Source organism: Mustela nivalis, assembly GCF_964662115.1.
Source record: "Mustela nivalis genome assembly, chromosome: 2".
Lineage (NCBI taxonomy): Eukaryota > Metazoa > Chordata > Mammalia > Carnivora > Mustelidae > Mustela > Mustela nivalis.
The window spans coordinates 60,360,197-60,386,402 of NC_139021.1; the positions used below are offsets into that span (position 1 = coordinate 60,360,197).

A 26,206-nucleotide genomic window follows, 5' to 3' on the forward strand; every position below is an offset into this window, starting at 1 on the left:
AAAAACAAAAGAAACAAGTGATGACAAGGTTGAGGAGAAAAAGGAACCTCATCTACTGTTGATAGGAATGCAAACTGGTGTTACCACTGTGGGAAACAGTATGGAGGTTCCTCAAAAAATTAGAAATGGAGTTACCATATGATCTAGTAGTTCCACTACGGGCTATTTACCTAAAGAATACAAAAACACTAATTCAAAATGATAAAGGCATTGCTATGTTTATTTGCAAAATTATTTACAATAGCTGAGTTATGGAAGGAAGCCCACATGTTCATTGGTAGATGAATGATTATTGATATATATAACACAATGGAATATTAGTCAACCATAGAAATAAATGTGGCCATTAGCAACAATATGGATGGATCTAGAATGCATAATGCTAAGTGAAAGGAGTCAATTAGAGAAAGAAAAATGTGATTTCACTCATGTGGAATTTAAGAAATAAAACAAATGAGCAAAAGGAAAAAAGAGACAAACCAAAAAATAGACTTATCTATAGAGAACAAACTGATGGTTACCAGAAGGGTGGGGGATGGGTGAAATAGGCAAAGAAGATTAAGATTACACTTATTTAAAAAAAAAAAAGAAGAAGAAGAAGAAGAAGAAAAGTGGATGGAGCTAGAATATCCAAGATGGCTTGGGTGGGACGATTGGTAGACTGGGACTTCTCGTCTACCACATGGCTACCTTGGACTTACTTAATGGTGGCTACATCTAAAGAGCAAGCATCCTTCAAGGAGAAGCCCCAGGGAGCAAGCACAATTCTCTGCTTGCATCATCCTTACTAATGTTCCATTTGCCAAGCCCAGAATTAGTCTTTTTGAGAGGCATGGTTCGGTTAGAGCCACCAAAGTAACAGCCTACAATGTTGAGTTAGAAGCCAACAGCAGATGAGAGGCAGGCTGAAAAGAAAAGAGAAGTAAAGACACTTATATCGCGCTGGAGAGTATGCAGAAACAAATGTGTAGCGACAGGACTGAGCATGGCATACCGGGGTGACAAAGGAGAGGCTGGTGACGGGTAACGGGGTGGGGAGAGGATGTGTTAGTTTGACTAGATAGTAATGAAAAGTCTCTTAGTTAACTTTCAGTTATTTAGATTGTAATTATTCAGGCTCTTTGTGTTTATGTCATGTTATTGTATGAGCAAGAAAGCAGAAAGAAGAAATGAATGGAGATGAAAGTCAAATCAGCGATGTTTATTGTTTATGCGGAGAGACTGGAGTCATCTTTAATTTCTTTCTTTGCCTCAAACCCACATCCAATCTGCCAGTCCTGTTGGGTCTAATTCAAAAATATGCCCTAAATCTGACTATATGTCATCATCTCCCCAGATAAAACCCTAGTCTAGATTACCCCACTTCTTACCTACACTACTGCTCAGCCCATTTGCCTCCCTGCCTCTGTTCTTGCTTTCTTGTTGGCTATCCTCCACGTGGCAGCCAGAGGGATCGTTCTTAAATGTAAATCAGACAGCATCATTGTTCTGATCAAAAATAAATTATAAAACAAAACAAACAAAGGATCGCTAGTAACTTTATATTGTACTAAGAATAAAATCTCAGCTCTTTAACGGGCCTACAGTACCCCACGCTCCACAACCAGCCGGGGTCTTGTTCTTTCCGTCTTGTTCACCTCTATCCTCCACAATTATTATTTCTTCCCGTCTGCTTGCCAAGCTTGTTCCCTTTGAACTTGCTCTTCCTTTTCAGTGGACGGCATCCCCTCCCTCTCAAATTTTTACAAGTCTATCACCTCTTTTTCTTCTTGAGTTTTAAAATTCATTCGATTTCACTTTATTTTTGTTCAGCTATCATTAACACACAATGTTATGTTAGTTTCAGTTGTACAGTATAATGATTCAACAATTCTATACATTGCTATCGGTGCTCCTCGTGTTAGTGTACTCTTAATCCCCTTTATCTATTTCACCCATCCCTGTTACTGGCAACCACTAGTTTGCTCTTTATATTCAAGAGTCAGGGTTGTCTCTTTTTAAGTTGTTTGTTCCTGCTCTTAAATTCCACATATGAGTTGAAATCATATGGTATTTGTTGTTCTCTGATGACTTATTTCATTTAGCACAATACCCTCTACATTTCCATGGAGATGGCAAGATTTCATTCTTCTATGGTTGAGGAATACTATATAGATATGAATATCTATATATATACAGATGAATGGAGAAAGAATATGTGAACTATATTTATATATTTATATATACATCTTCTATAGAAGATGTATGAGGGGCGCCTGGGAGGCTCAGTGGGATAAAGCCTCTGTCTTCGGCTCAGGTCATGATCCCAGGGTCCTGGGATCAAGCCTCGCATCAGGCTCTCTGCTCAGCGGGAGCCTGCTTCCTCCTCTCTTTCTGCCTGCCTCTCCGCCTACTTGTGATCTCTGTCTGTCAAATAAGTAAAATCTTAAAAAAAAAAAAAAGATGTGTGATATATATATTTCATATCTATATATAGATGTGAGATATATATATGTGTGTATATATACATATATATAATATATATAATGCATCTATCAGTGGGCACATAGGCTGCTTCCAGTTTGCCTACTGTAAATAAATCTGCAGTAAACATAGGGGCGGTTGTATATTTTTGAATTAGTGTTTTTGTTTTATTTTCTTTGGGTAAATACTCAGTAGTGGAATTACTGGATCAAGCTAATTCTATTTTTAATTTTTTGAGGAACCTCCATGCTGTTTTCCACAGTGGCTGCACCAGCTTGCATTCCCACCAACAGTGCACGAGGGTTCCCCTTTCTCCACATCCTCGCCAACATTTGTTTCCTATGTTTTTTAGTTCAGCCATCCTGACAGGTGTGAGGTGACATCTTATTGTGATTTTGATTTGCATTTCCCTGGCAATTAGTGATATTGAGCATCTTTTCATATGTTTGTTAGCAACCTGTATGTCTTCTTTGGAAAAATCATTTTGCAAATGCTCTCTCCTATTTAGTAAGTTGTCTTTTTATTTTGTTGATGGTTTTCTTCACTGTGCAGATGCTCTTTATTTTAAGGTAGTCCCAATAGTTTATTTTTGTGTTTGTTTCCCTTGCCTGAGGAGACATATCTAGAAAAATACTGCTATAGCCAATGTCAGAGAAATTATTACCTGTACTCTCTTCTCGAATTTTTATGGTTTCAGGTCTCACGTATAGTTCCTTAACCCACTTTGAGTTTATTTTTGTATATGGTGTAAGAAAGTGGTCCAGTTTCATTCTTTTGCCAGCAGCTGTCCAATTTCCCCAACATTTGCTGAAGAGACTGTCTTTTCTCCATTGTATATTCTTGCCTCCTTTGTTATAGATTAATTGGTTACATAATAATTGATTTCTTTCTGGGTTCTCTGTTCTGTTCCATCGATCTATGTGTTTATTCTTGTGCCAGTACCATACTGTTTTAATTAGTACAGCTTTGTAGTATAACTTGAAATCAGGAATTGTGATTCCTGATTCAGCATTCTGCAAATTTTAGGATTGTTTTTTCTAGTTCTACAAAAATAATGCTGTTGGTATTTTCATAGAGATTGCATTAACTCTGTAGGTTGCTTTAGGTAGAATGGACATTTTAACAATATTTGTTCCCTTAATTCATGAGCATGGATTATTTTTCTATTTGTTTCTGTCATCTACTCTTTTCATCAATATGTTATAGTTTTTGGAGTACAGGTGTTCTACCTTCCTGGTTAAGTTCATTCTTAGGTATTTTATCTTTTTTTTTTTTTTTTTTTTTTTTGTGCAAGTGTTAATGGGATTGTTTTCTTAATTTCTCTTTCTGCTACTTCATTATCAGTATTTAGAAATGCATAGGCTTGTATATATTAACTTTGTATCCTGTGACTTTACTGAATTCATTTATCAGTTTTAGTAGTTTTCTGGTGGCATCTTTAGGATTTTCTATACATAGTATCACATCATCTGCAAAAGTGAACATTTTATTCTTCTTTAACAGTTTGGATGTCTTTAATACTTTTTCTTTTCTGATGAGTGTAGTTAGGACTTTCAGTACTATGTTGAATAAAAGTGATGAGAGCGAACATCTTTTTCTTGTTCCTGATCTTAAAGGAAAAGCTCTCAGTTTTTCACCATTGAGTCTGATGTTAGCTGTGGGATTTTCACACATAGCCATTATTATGTTGAGGTATGTTCCCTCTAAACCTAGTTTGTTGAGAGTTTTTAATCATGAATGGATGTTGTATTTTGTCGAATGTTTTTTCTACATGTATTAAGGTGATCATATTTTTTTTTATCCATTCTGTTGTTAATGTGATGTATCACACTGATTTGTGAATATTGAACCAAACTTATATCCCAGGAATGAACTCCACTTGATGATGGTGAATGATTTTTTTTTTACGTATTGTTAGATTTGGTTTGCTGATATTTTGTTGAGGATTTTTGTGTCTATGTTCATCAAAGATACTAGCCTGGAATTCTTTTTTTTTTTTTTTTTTTTTTTTTTTTGTATTGTCTTTATCTGGTTTGGGACAGAATATAGTGCTGGCCTTATGGAATGAATTTGAGCACTCTCCTTCCATTTTTATTTTTTGGGTTGGTTTGAGAAGAATAGGTATTAATTCTTCTCTCAATGTTTGGTAGAACTGACCTGTGAGCCATCTGGCCCTGGACTTATGTTCATTGGAAGTTTTCTTTTCTTTTTTTTTTTTTTAATCACTGATTCAATTTTGTCACTGGTAATTGGTCCGTTCAAATTTTCTAGTTCTTCTTTATTCAGTTTTGGAAGGTTACGTTTCTAGGAATTTATCCATATTTTCTAGGCTGTCCAATTTGTTAGCATATAATTTTTCATAATATTCTCTTATAAACACCTGTGTTTCTGTGGTGTTAGCTTTTACTTCCTCTTTATTTCTGATTTTATTTTTTTGAGTCCTCTGTCTCTCTCTTTTTTTTTTTTTTTTTTGGTAAGTCTGGTTAAAGTTTTATCAATTTTGTTTTATCTTTTCAAAGAACTAGCTCCTGGTTTCATTTATGTGTTCTATTGGGCTTTTTAAGTCTCTATTTTGGTTCTAATCTTTATTATTTCCTTTCTTCTACTGGCTTTGTTCTTCTCTTACTAGCTCTTGTAGTCTACTACCTTTTGATTATCTATGCCTCAACTCAAGTGCTCCTCCTCAAAGAGGCTTTCCTTGACAAGTAAACACAGCACCCACTCCTTTCCCTATAACCCTCTCTACTAAATTTTATCTGAAATATTTTTTAGTACTTGTCAACAAGTAGTATAGCAGAAAATTTATTTTGTTTTTATTTTAATTAAAATTATATGCACATAAATTTGAAAGTCAAACAAGCCCATAAAAATTATTGTGGAACGGAGATTCTCCTACCTAACCTTAATCTTTCTTTGCCTTTCCCAGATAAAACCACTGCTAACTTTTCAGCTGAATCTTGCTATATTTTCCCTTGTTGATTTTCCCCCCATTTTTAGGTGTTACTTATTAATTTGCCACTATGGAAGATGAATATTTGTTCCTCTTTCATCTCACTCCTACCCCAATACATACACACAAAAACTGTCAGTCCTGCCATCCTTCCAATATGGATATTTCCTGATTTGGGGCATTTGTGTCACTCCTTCTCTATGTGTGCTCTTGCAGCTGCACGTGGTATTCTACAAGTTCTTTTAGTAATTCAATCTCATACCCTTCCCTGATTGCTTAACTCTTCTTTCTGTATGTTCAGATGTATCAACTATTCCATCAATCTTTTCATCTTGAAAACTTTTCTGGTGTTTTCTGACCTCCTCTCGTTTGGACAGCCATGCCTGGTGCAGAGCTATCATCCTAGAAATTCTCTTTATTATGAACACTAGTGATTAGATTCTTCTCTTTCCTGTTTGGTTGAATTATTTCATGAAGGAGGTTTGCTCTCAAATTTCTATAGGACATATCTTCTGTTCGGCCCCTGAAAAAAGATATTTTGGAAATAACATTTTTAAACCTGACATGTCTTCACTTCTTGGCCTTTTGGCTGAGATCAAGTGTAAACCTGACATGTCTGCAGATATCCTCCACTTGATTTAAATATCATAAATACTTCTACTTGTTATAGTTTTTTAAGATACAAAATTCTAAGTTGAGAATTTATTTTCCTTAAGAAATTTGACACCATTGTTCTATTACCTTCTAGAAATACAGGTTTCAATTAAGAAGTCTGAAGTCATGTGATCTGTTTTGTCTGTGGATATGTTTTTTTCTCTTTGGATACTTTAGGGGCTACCCTTTTGCCAAGGGTTTTGAAACTTCCCAACAATGTCCATTATCCTTTTTTTTTTTTTTTTAAATCTATTTTGTTGAGTATTCATTGAGCTCTTTCATTCTGAAAACTAATGCCCTTTGGAACATTTTAGAATTATTTATTTAAATTTTACTCTTCATTTTCTCTGCTTTCCTTCTGGAACTCCAGTTATTTTGTTGTTGGACCACCATATTTTTCTTATATTTCTTCATTTTCTTATTGTATTTTCTGTTCTTCTCTTGTATTTTCCATGTCTTTTGCTCTATTCTCTGTAAAACTTCCTCAATTTTATTTTTTCAAAACATATTGAATTTCTGCTATTCTGCCTTTTATTTTAAGGGCTCTTTCTTGTTGTTAGATGTTTTTCTCTTTTTTTAAAAAAAATCTTTCTTGCTACTTTCCTATCTTGTTTACTATTTTATTTCTCTGTAGATGTTAGTGAGATTTTTTGTTTTTGTTTTTTGTTTTTCTTAGCTTTTGCCTGACCTCTGTTTCCTCAGATTGCTTTTCTCTGTTCATTTTGTTTCTACATTTCTTGCAAGAGGGTTTCCTCAGACACAGATAACCCTTGACTATTGGCTCATATGTACAAGTGAATTACCTTAGAATTGACTATTGTCTGGGGACTGATAGGCCATGGTTTTTAGGGTAGGGCAGTTGGGCTGGGTCTTTTCTTTGAGAGACCTCCACGTGTAAGTATCTAAAGTCTTTCCTCTTGGGCTAGTTAGAATTCTTAGTGAAGACCCTTCTTATCTACTACCTGGATAACCTAGATAGAGCTGTCATTATTTTAGGAATTAGAATAGAGAAAGGCCTGGTGGGAGGAAACAGGGGCAGTTGTCCCAGAATTCAGTGTGTCCCAGCATTCAGGATTCTGCAAACAGAATCCACCTGTTTTTGGTTTGGTGCCCCTCCCTGAACGTATTGTTTGTCTAACTATGTGGAGTGGCATCTAAGAGTGATTCTAACTGCTTCTTACACTGATTTGTCCTCCTTTTTTTGTATTTCTTTTTATTTCTACTTCCAAAAGTACTTGGTACTGCCAATTCCTGAGATGTCAGGGGCTTTGTTGGTGTAAATTGGATTGCTTTTCAGCTTTCCTCCCTGCCAACTTCGGATGCAGCTTTCTCAGATCTGCTAAGCCAGTTACTAATGGTCTTTTTTTTCACTTCTAATTTTTTTTTTTTTTTTTTTTTTTACCATTTTCTCGAAAACTGTCCTCTTCTTTCTTTGGGCTTTATGCTTTAAAAAAAAAATCCATTTAAAAAATCCACTTACTGTTGTTTTAGTGGGGTTTGTAGAAAAAAGCAAAAATAAATGTGTATGTCCAATTGGTTGTCTTTTATTTACATACTTTTAGGCACACATGAAGTGGGAATTCTGTCTGCTCATTTTCTGCTTCATCTCCTAGTGCCCACAGTACCTGGAACATACTAGATGCATGATAAATATTTGTGGAGTGACTGATAGGCTGACAGACCCACTAACTAACTTGGGTAGTTAAATTTCTGCATAGCCTCCAAGCTGCAGAATATTGAAATGATGAGGTTGTGGCTGTTTCTATAATGAAGTATTTCTGAAATGTGAGGATGTAGGGTTTCTTTAAAGATACTTTCATTCTATTGTGTATGCCCTTAAACATATTTTATTAAATTTCCTGCATTTTTCCTTTAAGAATTCAAAAGGGAAATATCAACTGCTTTGGGGTAAAGAGCTCTTTGGAAGGAATATGATAGGTAAAACTAAATATGCCGATGACAGCTTCTTTTTAAATGAAGCTTAACTTTTTATTTCGTTTTCTTGTCCCACTCTAAAACATAGACCATGTGGGTACAGTGATTTCAGGTCTCTTCTAATTTTTTGATTTCCTTAGGATTTGGTTATTTCCTGTTGTCAGGATGGCAAATTCCTGGCACAGTTTCAATTATTCAATCTGGTTCTATAAAGTGTCTTAAATATGTTTTGAACATGAGAATGAGATTAACTTCCCTATGATGATAATGTCCTAGCCGGTCCCCTTTAGAGTTTCCAATGGAAGACAAATACAACAACGTGTAAGGAATATAAAAACATAGAAGCAAAAGAAATTCAGGGAAATAACTTTTCTTTCACAAACCAGGATCCCATTCTGTCAAGTAGCCAAATGTGCATGCATTAATTAATTTACATAACATTTATTGAGCACCTACCATGTGTACCAAGCTGTGCTAATGTTAGAAACTTGCCATGTCCTGACTGGGCACTCATTCTATATTTGCTTAATTAAACTGATTTGAAAATCAGTTTTCTGTTGCTATTTTACTATATATGAGAGCTTTACCTTTGCAGTAAACATTTTTTAAAAAAATATTTTATTTATCTATTTGAGAGAAAAGGAACCCATGAGCTGGGGGGAGGGTCTAAGGGAAAGGGAGAAGCAGACTCCCCAGTGCTGGGCTCCATCCCAGGACCCTGGGATCATGACCTGAGCCAAAGGCAGATGCTGAACAACTGAGCCACCCAGGTGCCCCAATTCTTGCATCCGCTTTATAGGTAGCCTGTTACAGATTATAAATAGAGAGTCTTCGTATTGTGATAACAAAGGGCACACAGAAAACCTATGCTAAGGCCAGCTTTAGAACTTGACCCTCTATTGCATTTTTTTTTTTTAGTGTAATGATTATGGGTAAATTTTGGTAGTTCCACAAATTTAAGGAAAAGGACAGCATTTAAACTTTAAACAGTTATAGACACAAAATCCAAAAGTATAGAAAGATGTGGTATATGCTGCTTCAAGAATGTCTTAATATGAAATCTCCTTTAAAATATTTTATTTATTTATTTATTTATTTATTTTCAAAATAAGCCATTCATTGGTTGGGAATAGACATGATTTTAGAAAACTGTAAATAAAGATCTTAGTGATGTGGGTTGTCCTTTTAAATGGTCTTTGATTTTTAGTCATGAACGCATTTATTTGTGGTGAGTTAGGACTTTTATATATTTTTTTTCATTTTTATATTTATCAAATGAAAGGCCTCCCAAAAGAGACATCTATACCAATAAGGGTACTGTAAATTTAAAACATATAAAATCTGCATGTCTAAAAACATGATATTTTTCCTTTAGAATTTCTCAGTCATCGACACTCATTCTTTAAAAAAAAAAAAAGCTCAGATCCTTGAACTGGTTTTCTGATTATTGTCTTGAGTAACTTCTTGGTTTTTGCTTTGTTTTTGTTCTGTCTCTCCTTTGCCTCCTCCTTACCCCTCTCATCCACTCTCTGCTGGTGAGGAAGATCTGTGCTCTCAGGCAAGGGCAGGAAGGAAAGTGAACAGCTGTCCCAGGAGGCCAGAGCTAATGGGAGTTTTGCGGATCTTTCAGCAGAGCTTGTCAATGATAACCGTGCAGTAGAGGTCTCCCCTACTGGCTCTCTGACCTCTTGGTAAACTAGTTGTTTTTCCTTGTATTGATTAAAAAACGAGCCACCAGTCTATAATTCTCTATCAACCGGGGTATTGTTTTTAAAGAATCATACGTATTTAAAATACGCTAATTCAGAAAACCCCAGATCTTGACTTTGTTTTACTCTGTAATTCAGGTAAACCGGATCTCTGATGATGTTAAAACTGAGTCCTTGAAAGAAACTGTGGATGCTCTGACTTCCTTTTTTTTGAAAGAATACGAGCTACAGATTTTTAAAAATCAGTATAATGCTCCCAATATTAAACCAGCTGAAGTAAGAATTCTGATTATTTATGAATGTCTAAAGACTAGAAAATTCCCATCTTTATTTCCATTTTGGTCCTGAAAAGGTGCTCTCTTTGAGTGTTCAAAGTGGAGCTGTTGTTTTCCTTAGCATATAAAGCAAAATCTATTTTTCCTTAACATGACAGCATTCTAAAGCAACGCTCCAGGACCCAAGGCAACTTGATCGTCTGCAGGTATGAATCTTTACAGTAGAGAGAAACCTCCAGATTGTATACCTATTGACATTGCTTCATAAAAACATCTAGAAAAAGGGTTCTTCTGGTTGTGTTTCCAATAGCAGTGTGATTGCCGCACACCGTGGATTAGGTTACCGATCCTTTGAATTCTGACCTTCTGTCTAAAACAGCTTGAGAGGTTACTCTTTTTTTCCGATTTGGGAGACTGGAGGGGGAAAAAGTTAATGCTGCTTGAAGGAGGAAAAAAATTCTCTAGGTTATTAAGTTTGGGCTTTTTATTTTGTCCCTTCCTGGCAATTCCTTTGTAATAATAAGAGAGCTTCTTGATTCTGGATACTTAAACGATCCCTCCAAATGCATAAGGACGTTTGGAGTACATTTTGAACGTAATTATTTCCTCATGAACGAATCAAGTGTTTATGATGTAATAGCTATTAAGATCAAAGCGTATCACGTTGGATAACTGAAATTAAGAATACAAAAGGGAAGAAATGGGTAGAACTGTAAAACAAGTTGTCCATATAATTTGCTTGTGGTAGATTCAGACCCTCAGTATCTCTTTTTTATTATGAAGAAAAAGTTGGGGGTATTTATAATCCTTATTTTAGAAAGATAACTCACCTTTTTTGGATAAATAATGAGAAAAAATGTATCTCTGATTTGATCATTTCAGGTTTAAGGATTCATTACTTTTTTTTCCCTATTGATCATTTAATGTATTTTTTATTCTTGAACCTGCACACTAACTTATATTTATGTCTGTGAATAATCCTATATTACATAGTGATTGTGCCTGTTCTACAGTGAATATATCGTTTCAATATATATAGTTTCAACATGTTACACACCTTTCTGGATTTATTAACTTTAGTGGGTGTCCTCTTGCTCCAAAAGGAAGACACAGCCCAGGACACATTGATGTTCCAGTGCTCCATTCTACTGTTTAGTGGTAACTTCGATTGTGTTAGAAAAAAGAGGCACATTCTTGAACAAATAGTGAGGGGGTGGGGACACATTTTTTAAAACACAGGATTCCTACAGATAAGTTGTCATGTAAATGAAGAATGTTTGTAAAACGCCTTGCACAGCGCCTGGCATGTAGTAAGCACTCAATAAATATAAATTTCCTTCCCTGTTCCGTGAGATAGTCATCATTTCTGAAGAATTTAAAAACTGTGAACTCAGCTGTCATGAAACCTGGAAAACACAAAACAAATTTCCAGATCCTCTTACAAGTGTTGGGAGGTGCTGACAAGATTGGTTTTGTCCAAGGCTTTGAGAATAAAAAGTTTGAAGAGGAGACAAATCTGGGTTTTCGAGGTCACCTCACGTCAACAGAAATCCATTTTAAAGTGTGAGAAAGCAAAAGAGCTTATGGCTGAGATTAAGCATAGGCTTCCAAGACAATTATTTACATATTTTTGGCAGAAGGGAGAAAAAGTAACTACGTTTGCCATTTTGGAAAATCCGTTGCTTTTAAAATAGAAAATCTGGCATCTGTTATATTTTTTTTAGATAAAGTACCTCTATCATCCCATTCGCTTTTCTTAAAAATCTACCACTGCCTTTGTTATCCTTATTTGTTTTGATAAGTGCTCCTCAAAGTTTCTATTAGAATAATAATTTTGTTAAAAAAAATCCTACAGGCAGTCATCACTACATATGATAAATTTCCCACCCTACCTCAATAAACTTTATTATTCATATGTAATAACCAGTGTACTTATTAGAGGGCCAGGAAATAGATTATATTTCCAAATTGTGTTGGTATAAAGACTATAATATTTATTAAAATAATTTTCCATGGTACAGTGAATAGCTAGTAATTGCCTCCTGAAATTTACTGTTAAAAGCTATTCATGTTGGAGTTTGAATGGAAAACATTAAGCAAAATACTGGTAGACATTCAGTTTGGCAGACCTAATATCATTCTTAAAATAAATAGAGGATGTTTTCCTTGGTTGTGTTTCAGCAGAAGGCTACTGGGAGCAGGGCCCTCACTGTAGGTCTCGTGCCAGTGGGGAAAGAGGAGGTCATGAAAGTGACCACTCCCAATGCCAGCAGGGATCTTAATGTCAGCCATCCACTGCTTCAATTGTTCCATAAAAAAGCCAGAAATGTAATGCCATGGCATGAGCCACGAGAAGAGAGAGTCCTTTGGAAGCAGGGGGGACCAGAAGTACAATATTTTGGAATATTCTATCTGCCATTCCACTTCAAACCATGAGAATCGCAAAATGTTGATCTTATTGATCAGATATTACTGATTTTACCGATATGGAAGAAAGAATCATTAGGATTTTGCTTTTGAAGAGAAAATGCTGTCCTTTACATGCTAATTATGTTTTTGCAACTTACTATACCATTTTCATGAGCAGTAATCTGCTAAGAATGGTAGAAACATAGGTAAGAGATGGTTGACATCAGGCCAAGTAATAGTGTGTACCCTTAATTGTAGAATTATTAAAAGGTACCTACAAATAGAAGAGAAATAACTTCTGAGTACATTTTTTATTGAGAACTCCACAATTACTCACAATCTTTATTATTGTTACTGGAAGGAATAATGGAAAGGAACATTTGCATTTAATCATTTTTTCTGTGTTCATTTCTTATATTTTATTTGATTAATCAACTGTTTACTTATGTAGTGTTAAAAAGTTCAAAGTTACCTATTCGATTGTTCTAATAAATTCCTTATACCTGCCCTAGACTTTTTAAATTATGGACATTTGTTTATTTTTGTAATCATGCCTTTATTTAAAATTCTGTTAATTGGAAAGCACTAACAACTTCTCTTAAAATTGCAGACCTCTCTAGAACCAGGCACATATCTAAGCAATAGCTTGTTCTAGAAGATAAAACCTGTTTGGAGATACAGTGGATGAAAGACACTGTCATCTTGACAGTATTCAAACACTTTGTTTCAGTTGCCTATTTCAAGTGTTTTCCTTTTCCTGATAAAATTATATATTTGTTTTTTGCTTTAGTGAGGAAAAGGCATATTAGAAATCTCTATACTCCTATTCATATGTTTGTGCTGAAATTTCTTCAGGAAATACCAGGAGGTAATGCTTTCTACTATTACCTGTCTTTACTTCTGGTAAATTTTCAGCAAATGTTTCTAATTGCTGTTGTAATGTGTATGGCTTTATTTAAGGGACACCTTTGTCCTTAAAATACATGGATAAGTTATATAATTATAGTTAGTGAAAATTTAGAAATAGGAAGTCAGCAGTATACTACAAACTGGATCCTATTAGCAATGGCTTACATATTGGCTATTTATCAGAGAATAACTTATTTTTGGTATAAGTTGTATGGTGATTATTGCCTATTTGATAATCAGGAGTAGTAACCAGACAAAATTTATGGATAAGCATGTGATTGTTTTTAATCCATCTAATTTTGTTTTAGGAAAAGGAAACCATGTAGAATTGGTGTATATGCACATGGGTATTTCTTTTAGCCAATGACTAAGCTCTTTGTTACATAATTATAAAGCATGACCTGAATCATGTTAGTGGTCATATTACCTTCATCATGCTTTTCATAATTTTCCCCATAATTACATGCATCATTTCTTTAATGGTATCTTGTTTGGTTATATAAATAAAAATAATTGAATTTCAATATAAAAACTAATGTAATATGATAAATTTGATTATAATATAGGCAAGTAATTTATATATAAAAGTCAGATACTTTACATGATATTCCTGCTGTTCTAACTTCATAGAGTTTGTGTCTCCTGGATTTGCAAATACAATCTCTCATGGATCAGAAAAGTAATATTTTAGCCTTTCGTATCTAGAATAAGTTGCAAACTATGGGAAGCATGGGTACAATTGCTTAACATAGGGTTTCAACCAGGGTTGAACCAACCAGCACCTCAGATTTTTATTTTATGAATCTTAGACATAAATATGATAGCAAAAGCAGTTACTATGCGGGTGCCTGACATCACAGATTAAAGTAATGTAACATTACATGACATTTACAGCACTAGAAACCTCCATTATGTGCTGTATTTTATTTTCTGCATATATACTTTAGTATATTGAATAACTGATACTTCTGTTTGAGAAAGTGCTGTAGGTAGCAATGTAATTCTATTTCTGCTGCATATATGAACAGATCCAATAGCAATCAACTGATTTTTGACCCAGCTTCCCAAACATGGCAGATGACTCACCCATGATTCCTTGCTGGTACCATACAAAATGAAATCCTAGGTGAGTTTGCAGTTTAAGCTGACTCTTAGTTTTGACAAAGCTTTCTCTTCTGAGGAATTTAGATTGGCATCCTTTCAGGGGGGAGAGAGGGAGAAAGTCCATACTGAATTGTGTTCATTAGAAGCTTTGTGTTTTGGTTGCATGGGAATGGTGCTTTCATTTACAAATTAGCAAAGAAAAGGTAAGACTGTGTGTGTCGGTTTTATTAGTTCATGATCTGGAAAGGTATTATAAAATTATAAGAATTTACTGTGATTTTTAAAATGTTCTTTCATACCAAAGCAAGAGCCTTTAAAAAAAAAAGATGCTTTTTATTATGAACAAGATGATTGAATACATAGAATAGTATTTTCAGTAATGGTGAAATAGCTTGAAAGAAAATCCAGTGGGTTTAAAGATTTTGATTTAGAGTACAAGACTGGTTATGATAAGTGAGTAGTATCAAAATAAACATTTCCTTTGAACTTTGGTTTGGAGCTGGCAAATTAAAATATAATAGGCACATCAGTGATACCTTCCTTAAATATTTGAAATCAATATAACGGTTGTCATGGAGCTAATAACCACAGTTATTATTTGCCTAAAACATGATAATAAGTACGCATTTTAAACTAAAGCTGTAATTTTGTCCTAATATGAATAGCTTGACTCTCTAGATAAGTGTTATGGATTATACATAGATTGTGAATTTAGTTAAAAAAATTTTTAAGAGAACAGTGTAAAGAAAAAGTTCTAGATAAAATAAATCTTTTCCCAAAAATGACTGTAAAATATTAACACTGAAATATTATCTGGTTCATATCCCCCAACCCCCCAAAAAAATTGTTCCTGTAAAACTAGCTATTCTAGAAATCACTGCAGAAACTTCATCCGGGCTTTCATTGTTAAACTGATAATAGTTTACACGTTTGCTTGTTTTCTCTCTTTACCTACTTAATATATAAATGGCCATTCTCGCGGGCGATCTCTCTCTCTCTCTCTCTCTTTTTTATTTTTCCCAGACCTGCTAACTGGTACATTCGGGAAGAAAAAAAAAAAAGAAAAAGAAAAGAGTTGACTCCCCAAGTTTCAGGGCCTGAAAAAAGTTTTGGAAAAGTATAAAAGATAACGTGTAACTACTCCCCAAAGCTCGTAATTGGTAGCTGCTGTAGCAGGAGATGTGTGTTGACAGTGTCTCAGAGAACTTATTCTCACAGCTGTTTATTCAGATAGCATGGGGCGCGTTCATTTACATAATAAATTTTTTTTAAGCAGCAAGGTTGAGTCAGACGGAGCAGGGCTCCTTTCAATTGTTGCATTTAAACCAATAAGGTTAGCACAAGAGAATAGCTGTGGTTTGCGTTGCAAAAACAAAAAAAGCCCCGAGGCTCCACGGGCAGACCTACAAGGCTGCGCAAACAAATCGAGGGATGAGATTCTGCTGTTTCTTTGTCTAGGGTTCTCAGATGCTATCTGCTGCTGCTGTTTGGTGGGGAAAGAGCGCAGGGCTCAAAGCGGTTCCTGAACAGAACGGTGGGAGCTGATGGCTCCGAGTTTGGGGCGAGGTAGAAACTCTCCAGTGCCACTTCCGACTTTAAGCCTTCCTGTTGCCGTCCACTGTGGCGGTTTGCTTTCTGGGGAACGCGTTTTCGCTCAGTCGCTCGGCAGCCCGAGCCTGCAGCAGCGGCCAGGCGGCTGTCCCCGCGGCCGGGCTTCCCCCTCCCGAGGCGCCCCGCTCCCAGCAGCGCCGGGCTCCGCTGGGAGCTCCTAAAAGCCCTCCCGCGTCCTTACCCAGGAGCCAAACTGCATAAGGAATGGAGGTCTGCTAAACCAGAACATTCGAAGGAGCCCATTAAACTGGTGGATGCAGCGGATGTAAGCGCTGTAAGTACGAGCTGACTGTTTGAAAAATTGTAGCGACTGACAACAGCTGTCCCGTGGGCAGAGCCCAAGATAACAGGAGCGCTTTTAGTATTGTTTGGATTTGTTTTAAAATAAAAACATTAGGGCACGGGCACGGTTAGGACACTTTGTACGTAGTGCTTGACCAGCCACAGGGTGCCATCATAAAAGTATAGTTCTTAACCCCCAAATTAGCTGAGCGATTAGCATCATTAAGAGATAATTACAAATTAATTGTTAGCAATTACTGTTGTTGTGATCGATATAAATATAACACAGGGCTATATTCTTGTAGGGAGATTACTTCATATCTCTCCTGAATTGCACAGACCTCCAATATTGTTGTGATACTGAATAAAGCAATAAAGGCGTGTAAATAATGTGCATTGCAACACAGATAACTTTTCCTCTGCACCTTTGGTTGATAGGAGAAAATGAGGAAGGAATTAACATTTTGAAAGGACAGCAGGTAACAAAAATCAATGGATACCACTTTTTAAGGGAGGAAATCTTTTGGCTTCAATAAACAAATTTCCCAAACATTATATTAAACATCTTCAAAAGGTGAAATAATAAACATTTGCTAAATTAATGTACTTTTCCATTATTGACACTTTATATGACTTGAATGGACCTGGAAATTTAAAAACAAGGTTCTTAAACTTTTGAATGACCATTTAAAGTATTTGTCATTTAAAATCAGTATATTGCTAATGACTCATGGGCTTATATTTCTTGGGAGGAGTTTTTGAACACATTTAAGTAGCTTTTGCAGGAATTCAATAAATTCAGACCTGTCATTGAATTTAGACAAGTGTTTTTATGTTGCATTTCTTAAAATGACAAGGGGTACAAAAAGTCAGCAGTTAAGCCCAAAGTGTAGTTTTATGGGGTTTGGGTGGGTTTTTTGTTTTGTTTTATTTTTCGTTTTTTTTTTTTTTAAATGTGTCTTTCAGGGTAGGTTTTGTTTTAGGCTTCTGTGAGTTTTTTTGCCCACCGTTCGGAGGTTTGAAGACATGTATTCATGAATAGTTATTATTTTTTTTTTTTTTGCATTATCAAATATTTGATATGTGACTTTCTTGCTGCTTGAGTTCTCCTAAGGCCCAGAGTGTTCAGTAAATGAGCAAACAGCCATGGGTTTTCAATCCTGAAAATTCTTTGCGGTGACAGACAGAGAAGCCTAATTGAGCCACTGTTCAGTTTTAGAGTGCCAAAAGGAAGTCAACTGCTATGTGAGTTTCGTACACATGATAAATGATTTTCTCAACAGAAAATTTCCACTTGAATGTGAAAATTCATATTGGAATACATTGGGAAAAGCAGAAACACTTGCAGTGAGAATAAAATCCCTTCCATTTAATCAGATAGCAAAAGTATTTCATTCAACATTTTGAATGAATGCTAATTTTGAAAACAAATCTTTTAAAACTATAGTGGCACCAGTGTCTTTAAATGCTTGTTTTTGTTTTCACGGGGACTCGATTTTTGTCATTTTCTTCAAACGAGAAAGTTTGAAATACAGCATCTTACGTTGAAATCAGTAATAGTATTGGAACATTCATTTTAGAGAGTCTTTGATAAAGAAGGAAATAAGTGTTAGCATTTAAAAGACATCTACCTCTTCCTAGAACTTCATTTCGATTTTAGGTTCAGGTTTTTATTGCAGCATTGACACCATAGTAAGAAACACTGGTTGAGGAGAAAATTCTAGCAGGAATATATTCTAATTAAAAAGCAGATTTATGCCTAAGGCTCGGTCTTATAAAATACATTCTGATTAGAAAATTGCCATTGTCTTTCAAATTTGGGAGTCCTCAGGTTGATGTGTGGTTGGGCAAAACCAGCTTGTCTGCCAACTCTATTTATTTAGATAAGTTCAGTACTTTCACTTTGAAAATTTCTTTTTAGTTTTGAGGGAAAAAAAGTTTTAAATTATAGTCATTTTATAAAAATTGCTTCTAGCAAGCAAAAAAGCCTATGGAAAACCCATAATTTAGACAAGTACCTACATTTTATTTGCTCTGTGCTGCTGAGATTTAGAATCTCTTTCCATTTACAGTTTACTTTTCACAGAACATTATTAACTTTTTGGCTTCATACATGATCTTCTGTCAGATGCTTTTGATTTGTAATTTAGCAAAGTATAATAAACAGTGCAAAAGTCATGAATTTTGCTCGGCATCCTGAGCTCTGTGGTAGGGAAAATGTGATAAAATGTGTACCTTAAGTCTTGTTTGATGATCTCTCAAAGCAAGTTTGCCTTCTGGAAATAATTTCTGGGGTTGAAGAGCATGGTATTAACAGATTTAATGTGGCTATTCAATGGATTGGCGAAGTACTATGTGAGGTTTAACAAAATGAGAGAGACAAATTGAACATCAACAAAAGTTCCATCTGTGAAGAATTAGAAATTTAATTAGAAAAAAGGCAAACTTAAAAGACCTCATTAACTAATCAGAAGTCAAAGTTACTAGTTTAGAATTCTTGAATTTAAATTCTACGAAGTTCTGCTATTTTTTTTTTCTCTTTGTATTTTTGCAATTCTCAGTATGTTGCTGTGGGTATTCCATACAAAGAGTTTTAAAAAGCATTAAAATGAAGTGACTCCATTATAATAGAAGATGACTATTTGTGATGTTATGGGAAACATTTTTGTACTCATAGGAACATTTGAATTAAAAATACCAGATTAGAAGAAGACAAGAAACATATTAAGTTTATGGATGTGAAGCAGAAAATGTGAGCTTACTGAATGTCTAATAGCATTTTTCTGAAAACCATGAAATAATTTTTTTTCTCTTTTTGAATGGGAATATGCCTAGTTAATGATTTTTGAAACACCTTTTGCTTTTAGACCTTTAAAACTCAGAAACTTCCAAAGATAGTGTCAAACATAAGAGAAAATCAGCACCAATCAGAAATAGGTGTTCTTTTCAGATAAGTCATTATTAAGAGTATGTTTCCTTACTGGACTGTAATCTTGTACTACACATAAAAAACTAAAAGCATGTGAAGTGTAGCATTTTGTAAACTGTAACTAATTTTGCTCACATCTGTGTCTAATTGTTGTCTGCATTCGCATTCTTGAGAGTAGATTTATTTTTCCTGGACCACGATGTGGATTCAGCTGACCAGCCTAAGTGAGGATTAGTTGTTTTAAAGTTATTTTGATTAAAGAGTCATTTTTAAATACAGTAACACACAACACATGGTTTAAATAATCCTTGAGACACAAAAGAATATATCTGAAGTATCCTTAATGAAATGAAGATCATGGATATGGGCTTTCAAAAATTTTAGTGTATGAAAGTACAGTAGAGATTGAGGCCAGCATTAAAAAAAATTGTGCAAATGCATTTTTTCAGTGAGAAAACGTGTTAGAATAATTCTTATTTTTTTTAAGCTTTATTTTGAAGTTTGACTGAAGACCTTATTTTGAAGTTCATTTTTAAGTTTGACTTTGAGGTTTAATTAATGATAGGCTAAGTCACAAATATAAGTATAATCAAACTTTCAAAGTATACAAAGAAACTAAAATTATATTTCCAACATTATACTATCTAGCCAATGTTAAAATAGGAATGCATTTTAACGTTTAGCAGAAAGTGTGTTTTACATACTCTTTCCCATAATTGGGCCAAGAGAGTTCTTAAAACTGAGTTAGTTCTCACCTATAATTTATTCCAGGTGTATAAAAGCAGGAAAGGGAAAAAAAAAAAGGAAATTTATCCTTGAGGTAGATTGCTGTACTTTCTAAAGGAAAACATTTAATCTTGCGTGAGAACATTAAGCAAAAACTGCGGACGCCTGCTATCACAAAATGACATATCTACAGGCATTAAAATTACATTTTCACTTAATACTCAGGCGTGTCTTAATTATTTTTCGTCCTGCACATATTCTAGAAACACAGACCTAGAAATTTCACAGAGCCTTACACCAAGATATTTAGACTCTAACAATGCGCTGTTCTTGCCAGAAAGGTAGAATTTCTTAATTTCATAAATCATAATTAAAAAATAACAGGACTCAATAGTAGATACTCGGTTGGATCACTTTGATGCCATTTGAGATGCTTCGGTTCTCATCTTTGTTCTGTAGCCCTAATTGATGTCAGTTCAGGTTGAATGAAAATGCACATCAAAGATTTGGAGTTCTGAGCCATTTTAAGCAATTTTCAGAATGCTCTTTCCTGGGAGGCGTTAGCCCGAGCTTGCAAACCAGCAGCCCACTCTCACCTGAGCTTCTCACCTGCTGGTAGTTTGCGCTGCCTCTGGAGGAAGGGCAGGGACTAGCAAAGCCTGCACTTTAACTTAGTTGATTCATCTGGAGACAAAAGGCACCAAAACGCTGGCTAACTGGGACATTGACTTGATTATTAAGCCATCCATTCTCTTTGTTGACTTGAAGGACAGAAAATTAAGCGGAAAGCTAACTGCTTTTTCTGTTTCAGCAGGCAATGGCAAATAAGCATTCACTGATTTTTTTTCTCAAACTTGCATGAGTAAATGAACACATCGCTCCATGATGTGATTTTGGGGTCTGAAAACTTGCCTTTGCCAATTTTAGTCAATCCAGCATCACCCGAAAGTCACCCAGAAGCCGTTTCAGTAAATGTTAAAGGGCAAATAGTAAATATAGGAGAAAACCATCATGATAAGGGTAAGAAACTGTCAGGAGTCAAAAAGGTGGGCGGGAACTCTGTTTCAGCTGGTGATAGCAGAAGATGAAAGATCTTCTGAGGATGCTGGAGGATTAATTCTTCAACTGCTGTGAAACACACTCATTTTGCTAATAGCTATTTTTCTCTCCCCCCCCCCCCCCCAAGCACCTTTTCCAAGCTGCCTGGGCAAGGCTGCTTTGCATGTTGATTGGGGGAGGGGTAATCCCGTTTGCAGCTGTCATAGGCCAGTGATGAATCACTATCCCGTCATTTGGCTGCCTTCCCCCCTGACAAGGGGAGGAGGAGGGTAGACCTGCAGGAGGAAACAACAGTGGAGACCTCAACTTAAAGACAATATGCCTTTCACTGCTGCAGTATCCTCCTTTTTCTCTTTTGGTTAAAAGAGAGCATTGTCGTTTTCAGCCATGTGCTCTGTATAATTAAGAGCTGACAGTGAAGCAGAGTTAACAACAGCTTCTAATTTCTTACCCCTGATCACAGGTGCAAACATCTCAAACCAGTTCAGATGTTGCTGTTTCCTCAAGTTGCAGGTAAGGATATTTGACATTTTTGGAGATTACCTTTCTGTGACCCATATCTATTTTTGTCTAGTATTTCTTCATTATTTCTATTAATAGCAACAGCCTCTGTTGGAAATTACTTAACAATTTGTGTGTGTGTGCGCTTGTAAAAAATTTTAAGTATGTCGAAAGGGAATAGGAGCCTGAGTTTGAAAATGATTATGGGCTATAGTTTCTGGTGTTAGGTAAACTGTGAATGTGTAATGTGAATTAGGAGAGAAAAGTTGGATTGTAAACCATTTCTAGTTTGGATTTAGAAGATTTGGGCAAGTAAAAACTCACTTTAGAAGTTACATGGTTCATATTAAACTGTTTTAAAAACTATTTACAGTAAGTTGAAGTGCAGCCTTTAAATTAAAATATCTAGCTTTTATTGATGGGGGGGGCAGAAACAGTTTTCACTTCAGTGGAACATTAATGCCACCCTTTTTTTTTTTTTTTTTTAAGAAAAACACAGAAGTTTAAAATAAAGCAAATGGGCCTTAGATTTAAAAAAAAATGCAGAAGCTTATCTAGGTGTGTTTTGAGTCGTTTGAAATAAGCCCCCTCCTTTCTATTAATAGAATATTAAATATTAATGGCTAATCCTGCTGTGGTTTCTATACCATAACCTTATAGAATAAATAACTACTGAGCCTGAGAACTTTGATGGGGGAGAATTTAACTGTTTTTATAAAACGGTAAGAATGCAAAATTGCAGCATTGAAGTAGAATTGTTGTTTCCCTGAATAAGTGACAGCTGAGGTATTCCAAGTGCTAATGCTCACAGGGACTCACTGTATGTTGGCCTTATCCCTTTTCAATTGGGCACGCTGTATGTAATCCACAAAGCAAACAAGTGAGCCGACATCATAATGTTTTAATGCTGCATTTGTTTCAAGGGAAACAGAGGAACAATTAAGCAGTTTGCCAGAGTAAACACATGCATCAGGACTATCTCTTTCCCTGTCACTACACTATAAGCTTCAAGTGTTTTATTTGGTTTGGAGACCCATTAAATTACAATTGGGTGGTAAATTGTAAGAGAGTACCTAGTGCTAATTTATTAGATGGAACAGATTCCATAGAAAAGTGATTTTTTTCCTATTATACCCGTTTACGTATTTATCTTTCCATATTTTTCCACAAAAACAATGTTTCTTTTTTTTTCAATAGAAAAAGAAAAGTATGACTGCATTTTTTTTCTTTGAAAATTAAAATAGATGCAATTGTCTCATTGTGATTTGATGAGCTGGGTAAGAAAAAAAAAAGATTTTCAAAGTGCCATGTGAATGTTTGGTTGGATATGTAAGGCAATGACACCTTTGAGCACCACATGTTATGAAAGCATGACTGAAGTTAAAATGTAAGATGAACTATCTGGAGTCTAAGAAAACAGATACAAAGGGACTTTTGTGTGCATGGGTTTCAGAGGTGTCAAGTCGTTAGCACATTAAATAGTAGTGTTATGAATTTGGTACATCTGTCACACGGAAGGCTTCTTGTCTTTAGGTCTATGGAAATGCAGGATCTAACCAGCCCGCATAGCCGTCTGAGTGGTAGTAGTGAACCCCCCAGTGGTCCCAAACTCGATAACTCTCATAGAAATAGTAATTCCATGACTCCCAATGGCACCGAAGGTGAGTGTCTGCCTTCTCCCTGTTTACCTTGCGCCTTGTTTCTTCGTCAGTATATGCTTTGTTATTAGGTGGTTATGATTTCAGTTGTCAAACCCATGTAGCTGCCGTTCTAGTTCCCCTCTACGTAATTTGACTTGTGAATCGGTATTCATCCTCAGGAGGTGCAGAGGACTAAATTATTTTAACACAGGCTGGTTTTATTTGGCACAAGTGCGTATGTATGTATCTATACATATGATATGCATGTGTGCACAGCATTTCTAACCTCTGAGTGTTTTTTTTTAGCTCCTTCTTGATCATTCTCCAGAGCACAGTATCAATTTGCATTGTTTTACTCTATGAGCAATGAAAATTTGGAAATATTTCCTTTATTTTACTTTCCCTCTTGTTACTAAATACAGTAAAATTTGCTTAACTGTAACATTGGACTGGATTGTTTCTAAATACCAGTAAAATTGTGTGCCTGATGTTCTTGTGGCTATGACCATGAAAATATAAATAAGTAAAAGAAAACAAACTTGTTTACAAATATACAGACTTATTTGGGAGATACATGAAATTTGTTTACTTTCTTAAAGATTGAATAGTACACATTAAACATAGTACTGTTACAGTGATCTTGTATAATGATACATATGAATATGTAAATTTTATGCAGATATCTATTTTAGTCCATACACTCCTAAGTCTAAACACGTAAGCAAGGCTATCCCTATGTATTGTTAGCTGTTATGCACATTTCTTTAGGTACTATGTGTAATTTTAGAACTTCAGCATATGGAAAGATATGTTACATATTATATTGTATTTATTTCTAATTTAGCCTATTGAAAAATTTCTTCACAGATATTTGTGCTTACTCCTTACTAAGCCTCAGAGCATAAGTTTTACTAGAAGTTCAAGGAATTATCCATGTTAGACTCCTATCCATAAACAGAACCCTTAACCATCATTTTCCAATCACCATGGTGATCTTTTATCACAGTTCTTAAAAAATAAACAAAACTAAATGCCATATAATTGTTTGCGATATGCCAATGTGTACTGGTGAGGCCTTTTGAAATTAGTAATATTACGAAATTTCGGATAATAGGAAAAATAGAGTAAGTTGTTTCTGATATTAGACATCTTCATTTTTATACTGACAGTGATTATTTTTATGAAAAATGGTCACTGTCATTTTCTACCAAAGTAGAAACTTTGCTGATCTAGAAAAAAAAAAAAAAAATATCTGGATAAGACGGCTTTTCATATGAAACTCTTTCCATGTTGTTAGGTGATCAAAAATAAATTGGAATGGTTTTTAGGAAAGCAGTTCTGGTATCTAAGTAGATTTTATAGAGCCAATAAAAAAAAAAATCAAGGAGTCCTTTATTCTTTCCTTTGGATTCTGGCTTCAGGTAGAAGCTTGGCTGCTGCCCTGTTTTGGGGGCCTGTGCAGCTCCCTAGGCTGATGGGCCCTGCACCAGTGTTCTCACGCAGGTAGCTGCTGATAGGAGGGTCGAAGGGGGCCATGGGTGCAAACCTTCTGTAGTCATTCTCCTCACTGAGACGTCCAAAGAAGAAAATCATCCAAAGGAACTTAAAAATAAAGAAGACTGGTTAAATCTTTTTTACACTAAGCATACATTTTGCATGGAACCATAATAAATAGGAGTAGCAGTAATTACAAAATAATAAGAGTTGATTTATCTATGAAGAAATGAAATGGGGATAAGGCAGTTTCATTCTGTCATCATTTCCTGGCAAATCGTCTCCTATAGAATAAGAATCACATAATATTGAAACAGACTATGTGTTGGGGACTGCCCCCTAGGAAGGCCTTGTGTGAATGATGTGTGGCTTGTTTTTTAAAGGCATGTGGAGTGGTTGGATTATTTCTTAAAAGTTTACATTTAATGGCTTGTTGTCAGGTCCATATTCAAGAATATGTATCTTACACAATTTTTGCATAACCAAAATAGTTCAAAAGCATACAATATTTTAGATAACTGTGGAATCTGCTCAACCAGGCAATCTGGCAAATAGTTAGAAACTACTTACTTATCAAAAAAAAAAAAAATGATCTCAGGTCTTGGGAATGAATTTTTCAGACAGATGTAGTTACTCATCTCGTTTTGTTCGTAGCCATCATCCCTGGGTGTACTTTGCAAGGGTAATGGTAGAGAGGGAAGTTAGAAGATATCAATATAGGGCGCCTGGGTGGCTCAGTGGGTTAAGCCGCTGCCTTCAGCTCAGGTCATGATCTCAGAGTCCTGGGATCGAGTCCCGCATCGGGCTCTCTGCTCAGCAGAGAGCCTGCTTCCCTCTCTCTCTCTGCCTGCCTCTCCATCTACTTGTGATTTCTCTCTGTCAAATAAATAAATAAAATCTTTAAAAAAAAAAAAAAGATATCAATATAAATTATCCAAAGGGTAAAGGGAAATTTGGTCAAGACGTTGGGGATACCCAGTTTTATTTTAATCTATAGTTTAGAAATATGGATCCAAATTTCCTTCAGGATCCACGTTACATGCCTTTTTAGATGCAAATTATATAAGAAAGTTCTGGGTTATTATTAAGTTTGTGAATCAATTCATCAAAAAAAAATTCATTCAAAAAAAAAATCTCTGGATAAGGTGGCTTTTCATATGAAACTCTTTCCATTTTGATAGGTGATCAAAAATAAATTGGAATGGTTTTTAGGAAAGCAGTTCTAGTATCTAAGTAGATTTTATAAAGCCAATAAAAAAAAAATCAAGGAGTCCTTTATTCTTTCCTTTGGATTCTGGCTTCAGGTAGAAGCCTGGCTGCTTCAGGTAGAACATGCTGCTCACATATTCCATAATGTGTTTATTTCACTGCCCTCAGTCACCACTAGAGGAGTGAAGCTTAAAATTAGTGAACTTAGAGTGTCTGGCAAGCCTCCCTGGGATATAGTCATTATAGATTTTCCTCGTACTTCTTTGAAAATCTTATTGATTTTGAAACCAGCACGGTTCACCCATGAATTAGAATGCAAAACAAGAAATTCATTAAAATTTAGGAGC

The 26,206-nt window shown here is 35.3% G+C and overlaps 1 protein-coding gene across 20 annotated transcripts in view; it reads left to right on the forward strand.

Moving 5' to 3' along the window:
• EYA1 (EYA transcriptional coactivator and phosphatase 1) overlaps positions 1–26,206 on the forward strand; it is a 362,527-nt gene that overhangs the window by 171,633 nt on the left and 164,688 nt on the right. For 12 of the 20 annotated variants that reach the window (XM_082721150.1, XM_082721148.1, XM_082721142.1 and 9 more), the window contains 2 exons: positions 21,479–21,528; positions 23,050–23,177. The exons of 1 other annotated variant lie outside the window; for it this stretch is intronic. In XM_082721150.1, coding sequence (XP_082577276.1) covers positions 21,479–21,528; positions 23,050–23,177 — 178 coding nt within the window. Of the gene's footprint in view, positions 1–15,844; positions 16,294–21,478; positions 21,529–23,049; positions 23,178–26,206 lie in introns of those variants that run through there. 7 more of the 20 variants (XM_082721134.1, XM_082721136.1, XM_082721137.1 and 4 more) reach the window with 5 other exon arrangements.